This window comes from Homalodisca vitripennis, chromosome 2 (assembly GCF_021130785.1).
Source record: "Homalodisca vitripennis isolate AUS2020 chromosome 2, UT_GWSS_2.1, whole genome shotgun sequence".
In the NCBI taxonomy this organism is placed as follows: domain Eukaryota; kingdom Metazoa; phylum Arthropoda; class Insecta; order Hemiptera; family Cicadellidae; genus Homalodisca; species Homalodisca vitripennis.
Window position 1 is genome coordinate 84,832,567 of NC_060208.1, and position 10,005 is coordinate 84,842,571.

A 10,005-nucleotide genomic window follows, 5' to 3' on the forward strand; every position below is an offset into this window, starting at 1 on the left:
AATGAAACAATATCCGGATTTTCGGTAGCCAATAATACCTCCACTTCATCGATTTTTTGACGTAAATATTTAATATTTAGGTGAAGAATTTTGAATTGGTTGTTTTGAACATTTCTAAACATCTTGAGTTGGACTGAGACATTAATTCCAGAAAATTCACAATCTAGAATCGGGACATTAACTAAACAAGATTGGTTTACCTCTACTTGCTGGCTTACATCTAAAAAAAACGTTCGTTAACGAGAACTGGTATCCTCTTGTCAGTACCATACTCCGAGTCAGCATCACCAAGGCTCCCTGTCCCCGACATTGATCTCATACCGGGCTGCAGGGGAGGAAACTCCGACAAGGAATCCAGAGGCGGCGACGCTGTCCCAGTGGTTGGCTCAACTGGGGCTGGAATGCGGTCGAAAGAATCAACTGAAGGCCAGATGAAGGCCATGTCGTGTAAAATGCTTTCGTTCCAGCCGACGAGAGTCGATAACTTTGATCCCCTCCTTAGTTAGGCTCTTAAGTCGGTGATTAACCTGGTTCACTAGTTTGTTGGTGTAGCATCTCGGAGGGAGGTCAAAACGGTGTGGTAAGGAGACGACGACCCAGTTGGTGTATTGGTTGGCCCTTATAAATCTCAATAGATGTCCTGGCAGAGTAATAGCTGGTCGGTCATACCTGGGGGTACAGTTTGACACATCATTAGTGCCAACAATTAGAACTGCTGTATCGTTCTTTGTCAATGATTCTGCCATACTGTTAGCGTTCTTCAGTATGTAGTCAGAGGAAGCATTGGAATTGGAAGCACAAACAAAAACACTATGCGACACCTTTCCTTGCAATATACCAGAGATGTTTCTAGCGTGACTGTCTCCAAACACGTAGACTCACAAGGTGACTCACAAGACGTACTCTTCTTTCTAATCACAGCACAAGATGGACAGCGCCAAATTTGCTTCTCATTAGTTATATAGCCAACATCTTCTTTAGATAAACTAACACGTGAGTATGGCATAGTTTCTTGCAGTCCGAGCAACAACTTTTATGCTAGGTTGACCTTTTTTTTGCAAACAGAGCATGATTTTAAAAATACACACGGTCACTAAATTGAAGAATCGGCAGTGGCAGATAATAATAAGGGTAACAATAAGTCAGATAATAAGGTGCTAAAGCATTTAAACACGTAGAATATAGGCATGATTCACTGCACAAAGGAGAGCGAGAGCGCCAGGCAAACCGGTCTGCACTGCTCAGCGTCTGACTCATAACTGATCAATTGAGTGTAAGATATTAAAGGCATTTTGAATGGAATATAATCTAATTCATAATACAATAAATCACAAATAGGGACATTATTTTTACGTAGTTTACAATTTAAAAAAGTCAAAGTGAGTTGAATTGTGTTATATATATATATATAATATATATATATAAATATATATATATATATATAACAATAAAATTAATGAACTAATAATCTTTTTTGATATAGTTGTCTGGATTTCCCCATTTATCACAGAATAGAAAATGCAACTTTTTAACCCTTTAAAGATGTAAAAATGAGATTACGGATTGGAAATGTGATGTTTTTGTGAACTGTGCTGTAAAAGTTTTGTTTCCCAGCTGGACAATGACAAAGACCAGTACTTTCGAGGCATTCATGCGATCTGATCTCGTTGGGAGAAACGACTACACGTTTCCGCCAACTGCGAGAGGAGGTAAACAGGACAGACTGGAGGTCGCAAGGTACTGTCACTATGGTAAACGCCTTCTATAAGCCCTGTGGAGAACTCAATGCGTAAGTAGACAGTATTCATCCAGGATTATGATCATATTCTTACAGAAAAATGCACTGATACTTCACGCTAAATAACCTAGCTTTAGAACATTCAATGGACACATCAATATTTTTTTTGTATCTACTTCCATTATTTTATCGTAACTATAACTTAACAAACTTATATATCTATAACAAACTAAAAAATCGATATATTCATTAAACTTACAAAATTATAAGTTCTACTCGCCTTCGGCTCGCTGGGGGCTACGCCCCCAGGCCCCCATGATGTACGCTTGCAAATTCGGGGATAAGAGGGATTTGGTGATTGGTAAAAATCGGACATGAGGTCATGCCAGGAAATTCCCTGGGGTTTAATGGGATTTAATGTTACCAGGGGTTAAGATATCAGTGGGTTTAATTTACTCAGGAGGTTATCTGGTCATACCAGGTAATTTCCGGGGGGGGGGGGGTCAAGAGATTTGGTGAGTGGTAAATCTACTGTATGCTTGCAAATTCGGGAATAAGAGATATTTCGTGATTAGTAAAATTTTTGACATGAGGTCATGCCAGGAAATTCCCTAGGGGGGGTTTAAATGTTACCGAGGGGTTAAGGACATCAGGGGGTTTAATTTTACTCAGAATAATTTCTGGTCATAATGAATAAATTCCCGGGGGGGGGTTAATGTTACAGAGGGGTTAAAATGACACACGTGGGCCTATTTTAGAGGGTGTTGTGTCTTTGAACATAATAAAAAACACACTCTGTCCCCTATCTACTATTAAAACTTCACTAACGCTCAGCCAACTCCCGACGGTGGAGGGGGGGTTTTTAGTCACTTGTTAACGTAGTAATACAAGGTCAAGCTGGAACCAGCATGAAGCGCACTAATTAAAATTGAAAAATTTAAAACACCTAAAAGTAACGACGAAGAATTTGTCATTTAGAGCATTTATCAGGCTTACGGAAAGATAAACGATAGAAAGCTGTTGAATCTTTTTTTAGATCCTATGAATAGCTAGTTACAAAAAATTTTACATTTAAGCTAGGGCTAACGGTTCGGCAAATATCGAGCCCAGAAGTTAAGTTTGTGAGTGAAATTTTCAACATAATCACGTTTTACAAATAACTGGACTTAAAACCATGGAAAAGATAGCATGTAAAATGGTCACTCCACTGGAACCATCTTTTGTTAGAACTACATTTGTTTCGTATTAAAAAAATGTGCGATTTTTATTCTAAACCGCTAAATTTTCAAAGGTTTCCTGCTAACCACAGACACAGAGCCCCAGAAAACAATAAAATCTCCACGTAAAAGACGTAAAGAAAGTCTATACTTTTAAAACGCGTTTTATGTATAATATGGTGCGGCCAAAACCGTTGAATTCGATAGGGGGCAAAATTGTGTCCACTAAACTTTTTTTGTAGATCACTTCGCAATTTTCTTCTAAAATCCCAAATGTAAAATTTGTTTGTGAGCTCTGGGTCGACCACCCAACCGTTTAGGAGTAATTAGTAGAGTGTTAGGGTAGAGATTAAGTAGAGCCGCTATCTGAGCCCGAAAGGGTAAATTTTGATTAGGAAGGGAAGCGAAAAAATTTTTCCAAAATATTTTAATTTAAAAAAATAAATCGCGTTATGTTGGCGGCCAAACCCAAATTGAGAGTTAGAGCAAAAATGGTCACTGGATCTTTGTTGTAGTTCAGCATTTATTATTTTCTGACTAAATGAATTTTTCGTCAGATCGAAGCTAGCTCCACCCCACCCCCCCCCCCCCCCACCCCCCCCCCCCCCCACCCCCCCCCCCCCCCACCCCCCCCCCCCCCCACCCCCCCCCCCCCCCACCCCCCCCCCCCCCCATTTACGTAGTGTATTTTAATTCTTGTTGAATAGTGTTTATAGTCATCATATCATATAGTCATCAATATTTATACTCAGAAAATAAGCGAGGAGCAATAAAGATTTTATAAAATAACAATTAAAAATAAAACATTTTAATGAAAGTCTCTCCGATTGAAGTAACATTGCGGTTAATAGAATAAACAGTAATGAAAAGTATTCTGTTTATACTACTAGTTTATGCATGATGTTATGAATCCTAATTTACGTATGATAATAATGTAATACTTATTACTTCAGTAATTATCATTTAAATAATATTCAGTTTCCTTAGATGTAGAGAAGTAGTAGAAGTTTTATGACCATTAGTCTTACTTGTTAGGTGTACAAGATTATTATATTTCAATTATCATATTTATATCAGTCCTTTTTCATAAAAATATTTTGTTTATAGCTGCAAATGTAGATTACTATGTTTTATCCATAATTTTACAATATCAACAAACAGTCATGCACGCTTGTCAATGAATTCGTCTCAATTTATTATACATTTACCTTCATCTAAACAAAGATAAAACAAATGTTTCATTGTCTGGTATGGGTAAGGTTCATCAGGTCTTGACTCTTCGAAAACTATAGCCTTCAACTGATCTTCCAGTATATCATTAACTTGGCTAAACGAAGAGTTTTCTGTCTGAAATCATAGTTTAATCATTATAACAAAACTATTAAGTAATAGGTAACAAATGCCTAATGAATAGGTTTTGATATCCGAACTATCAACGTGTATTATCTGAAAAAACAACTAAAATATTATAGATGCTGGAAACGTGAAAATCTGGCGTTGATTATAACTTTCAAGCATTGTCATTATAACATTCAACAGATAGATCTATGACAATGATACAATCTAATGTGATGAAGGAAGTCTTTTTAAATTCGTAGATGAAACTTATCATTCAAAGGACATAAACAATCATTTACACCTTTTGTTACTCGTACTTTATGACATTTCCAAGATAATTGCGAGAGCCTTCCTTATTATAAAATATGAAACCTCGGCTCGTGCTTACAGTCGTGGCAAGGCAATTAACAATCGCATGCGCTTTTCTTCAAACTAAATATGATATGTAATTTAAATCCAACTAATGCTAGGCCTTTTTTGGTTGATTAATTTATCACTGTTCAGTTAGACAAATGAGATAATATATAATCTGTTGTATAGCATAAAGTAACCAAAACCGACATAATATTTGCAAATATTTTTATAACAAAATACTATATGTTTTATTACTGAAATTAAAGTCAATGATTTAATATGTGAAATTTCTCCGGAGGGTGTTTCTCGAACCACTACTGATATTTGAGTAGGACTACTTACGGTGTCGCTTATCGGCCGCACACCAAAAGAGCAGCCCCGCTCCTCGTTGTTTGACTCGGTTATCTAATTCTACGCGATAGTCGCCGTACGAACTTAACCAGGCCATGGTCACCTTATCGGTGGACCATGACGAAATTCAACTGGTCGAACGTAGTCTGAGTTGAATAAGTTAATATTTTTATATTAAAATTTAAAATGATTAACTTATATAATCTATTTCAATTCAATAAAAATAATAGTAGGTTTTAGTTTGACAGTTTATAATAAAAACGTAGTTTACGATAATTCAATAATATACATATATCTCTGCGTTTTAAATATATTTAACGATAGCTTACAAACTGGACGTACCATATCATCTCGGAGTTCTGCGGATTCCAGGAATTTCCAGCAAGCAAATTTGTAGAAGTCATCACAGGGCCTAACAGAAGGATCCATGTAGTTCAGGATTCTATCGGCTGGCAAAAAGCAATGAAACGCTTGTTGTAATAATTGTGTTGCATATATTTATAAAGTTTATATAGTATATACATAAATGTTTCAATTTTTATTAAACACATACACTTTAACGAACTCTGTTTGTGACTCATTATTTTAACCTAAATTTGTTTTTGCAAACTTTACTTAAAAAGCTGTACAAAAGATAAGTTTTTGTTTATTTTATGTTATTTTATCATATATGGTTTCTGTTCTAGGTAGAATTGTGTAACTATTTGATCTTTACATAATATTTATTTTTGCAGCTTTTCTTTGCGAGCCAAGTTCATGAGCATGGAGGGAGCGATGATAGAATAAAATCGTATTCCCTCATGATGTCAGTAATGTTAGTATTTAATGTTATTGCACTTTACCAGTAATTTAAAGTTCCTTTGTGCTTTATGTCTACTTTTCATGTCCAACTGGACACAAAAAAACGCCCTCCTTATTGAATACCCAACAGGTCCCTCTTAAAATCATGTCGTGTCCTGTGATAACTCTTGATATAAAAGTCCTATGGAATTAAACTTCATATATAGGTTCCTCTTAGTCTGACAAAGAAATCCGGTTTTCGTGTTTTTACAGTTAATTTTATAGCAATTAACTCCTCAATATGTTACGTATTTCTTGTTTCGATACATACACATATTTCAGAATAAATATTTTACCCATTTGTATTCTTAACATATTCTTTTAAAATACATTTATACTTATAAAGAATAAATATGCATATACATTTTATTTATATTCAAAAGCATGTATATACTATATATATATATATATATATATATATATATATATATATATATATATATATATATATTACATGCTTATGGGACCGATAAAATTGATTACCTGTATATATTTTATTTGTACTTAAAAGTGTGTATGTGTGTGTGTGTGTTTGTGTTTGACATAAAGAAATGGTAAATTTACGACCAATTGGTTGCTAATATATGCTTCTTAAATATATGCTCGATAGTTCGTCATTAGTGGTTCCTTAGACAATAGTACAATTTTAACTTCTAAAACAGTAGATCAAGAATGACTTACCAGTTTTTCTTACAGTCATCTGTTTTGCATATGGGTCGGATTGATTCACCTGAAAATTATAATAGCTCTCTGTAACATAATTCTGAACTATCTGACTTGCCGATATACTCAGTCGTTTATTCACTTACTGTAGTATTGTGCACCTTAAATTAATTTTTAACAGTGAAATTTGGACAATTACTGGTTGTAATTTTTTTAGGTTGATCAAAAGGTTAAATAATAAATTCCAAAAATAAAATAAGTACGAAATTAAAATAAAATAATTAAAAAATAACAATGAAAAAATAATAATAATAATAAGTTTGTGGATTTGTGTCATCAGATTACAAATAAAAAATGTACGCTTAATATGTTTTTGAAAACTGTAAAACATTTTGTAAACATAATTAAATAGGACATATATAAAATATTGTTGTGTCCATAAGATAATCTCCTTCATTGTTTCCAAAATTTATGATTACTACAATTACCAGAATATTAATATTAACACGTGTTTTTTAAATTTCCTTCCCGAATATGACACCATTTTTTAAAAGCATAAAAATTAAACTAATCGAACATTATTTTACTGAGCACCCTGAACCTGTTGTTTCACATCTCCATAAGAGAGTCGAATTTATTGATTTAAAATAACTCATAACGCAATAAAAACAATAATATCTACCTTAATACGTCATAACTTTCTGACGGTAAACAATATGACTGTATGTCGTACACGATGACTTATGCAGTTAATGTATGCTTGTGTTTATATAAACATTATTTAAAAAATTGTATTATGCACTTACATATGAACTTCTAATTTGACTCAACGCAAAGAAAACATTTCACTTCGATATATATATCGAAGTTAAAGAAAACATTGACTTCAAAAAAATAATACGAAAAGCGTGAGAAGTTGCGGGTAGCTGCTTGTATTTTAGGAGAATTAAATGCACAAAATATAGCTCCTTTTGGTATTTTAACTAGTCAGTATAACTATGTGCATTTACTATAACGTATAAGTTATATTTTTGTTTTCTTTATGGTAAAAAAACTGTTGTTCACCACACGGAGCAAACACATCTTTAGGCATTTGATGGATTTCCGATCGGCTTTCCCTCATTCGTAATACACGGTTGCGCATTAAAAACAACCGCTTTTGCTGCTAGTAATGAAAACTACTAATTTATAATATTGAAGTGAATGTTTTGCTAACCTTTTCACAGCAATCTGAAATATCAACTGAAACTAGTTGGTGATGGATACTCCAGATATTTGTGAAGTATGAAAAAAATTATCGATAAAGGAGTTTTACTAGTATAAACGAAGTATAGCTATGATATGTACCAAAGGTATAGAGTATTGCGCCTTTCTCATATAAAAAGTAACAGATTATGTGAAGGCTACTGAAACGGGATGTTCAACTCAGCATGTTGGATTCCACACGATCAGTTGGATGCCATTGGTCCGAAAAATATTGTTAAATTCCTTAATTTTCAGTTTATAACTCCCTGACGGTTACAGGTCATACAGTTAGAAGATAACCAGTAACCATGCAGGTTGAAGGAGGTGGTGATATTTTCACTTAAAAGAGACAAAGATGATGGCACTCTTCGAGTGTTGCAGGAGGGCATATCAAAGACTATAACTAAACGTAAATGTTGCTAAAGATCTTTGGAACTCAATCTCGAACGTTTAAAATTCTAATATAGCACAAAAATAGAAAGAGAAAAGAATGACAAATTGGAAAGGTATTTCACAGTTGATGGCATTTTTTACAGCGAACTAGAAAATTTTGAAGATAATACGAATATAAACCAACACATTTCAGTCCTTCAAAAAACCTTATTTAAACAAAGGCATCAACATTAATGGCAATGCTAACTCCACGATAAACCTTACCTTTCAAATGTAAATAATAGGTCGTTAAGAGTGCATTGCTGTAGGCCTAGCAGTATTATGTTATAGGATATCGAGTTTCATTATTTTGAGTTATCTGTGTAATTTAATTAAAGATTATTTTGAGGTATCTGTGTGACTTAAAGTTAACTTATAAGGTTTGTGTTGTTTTAAATTTGTAATATCATTTTCTTCGTACGTAAAATACGATTGCGCACCAAAAACAACCTCTTTTGCTCCTAGTGATGACCATTGTTATTTCAATATTTTTTAATATTAAACTCATAAAAACTGTATCAAGATTTTCAAATGTTCAACATGATTCTTCTACAAATTCTTACAAGAAATATTTTTAATAAGCATTTCTATCATTCTGTCAGATTGTAGTCTGTAACTACATACATTTTCTTAACTAGAGAAAAAAATTCTCCGGTTATTTGCCCTTTTACAAAATTTTTCCGTGTTCACTTGAAATTTCCTTTAAAAATCTTAAACATGACAATTAAAACATGTTCGCTGATTTGGCCCCAAAGCCCACCCAACTTTTTAATTTAAAGAGTCTGAAGTTTTTATCAGTGGAAGGGTGTGAAGTACTGCCCATTTATAATTAGTAAATAAAAAACCATTATCAATAAATCAATGCCACGGATAACCCTTTAAACTACAATAATACAATCATACGGTGGTTACTGTAGCTAGTTCTGTACTCTCCCTTTGATTTATTGGTTAGCATCTTTATCAATTAAATATAGTACATAATAACCTAATGTGCTCAAATGAATAGACAACTGTTACTCGCACTTGCTAAAACATTCATTCACTTTTGTTTACAATACTTAAAATTTACTTTCCAAAATTATAAAAAAGTTATGTAATATAATAAATATATTACTGTGTATTAATAAATTGTTTTGTGTATACATTAAAAATACAAAACGTACAATAAGAATATGTAATGATTTACTTACATGAACCAAAGGTAAATAATATTACGAGGAAAGTCCATCCATTGTGTGACATGTTGCCAGTGTACAAAGGCAACTTTTGTTGTATGTATCAGTCAGCTACCATTCTCTCTGACACATCACTGAAGGACTATTAATTTATGGGCATTGGTTATTTATAACAAATGTTGAAATTGCTAGTAAAATCTTTGACTATTAAATAGATATTGCACATCAGCTGTTGATTGTGTAAAATTTTGATTTATTTATTGTACATTTATTTAACGTTCTGCAATAAATGCCATAATTTACTGAGTACATTTTACAGCCACTCTTTCCGTGAAATTAAAGACTATTTTAGCACTTCTTTGACTTTTAGTTACAACTGCGATTTTCCATATATTCCGAACTACGAACTAACTCGTATTCAAAGAGAAAAAAGAACTACATAGCAATATGAGTTAAAAATAATTTGATATTAAAACTAAAATTTATATTCAAAAGAAATTCGCTTCGACGTTTGTGATAAGAGTAATTTTGCAATAGTAAAATATAAATAATTATCTTGGAACTATAATAATTCCATAAATTTTATGTTGTAACATAATACGTAATTGTACTAATTTAGATCATTGGTGTTGTATAGATTATGGGATTGCAA

General features: G+C 33.1%; 1 protein-coding gene across 1 annotated transcript; it reads right to left on the reverse strand.

Annotated features, from left to right (window-relative positions):
* Positions 1–628: 628 nt before the first annotated feature.
* Positions 629–9,493, reverse strand: LOC124355709 (neprilysin-2-like). Its single transcript, XM_046806867.1, has 5 exons — positions 9,369–9,493; positions 6,520–6,568; positions 5,341–5,447; positions 4,164–4,302; positions 629–669 (listed from the first exon to the last, which is right to left on the reverse strand). The coding sequence occupies exons 2-5, from the start codon at positions 6,536–6,538 to the stop codon at positions 629–631; spliced, it is 306 nt and encodes a 101-aa protein (XP_046662823.1). The 5' UTR covers positions 6,539–6,568; positions 9,369–9,493.
* Between the last annotated feature and the right edge of the window lie 512 nt (positions 9,494–10,005).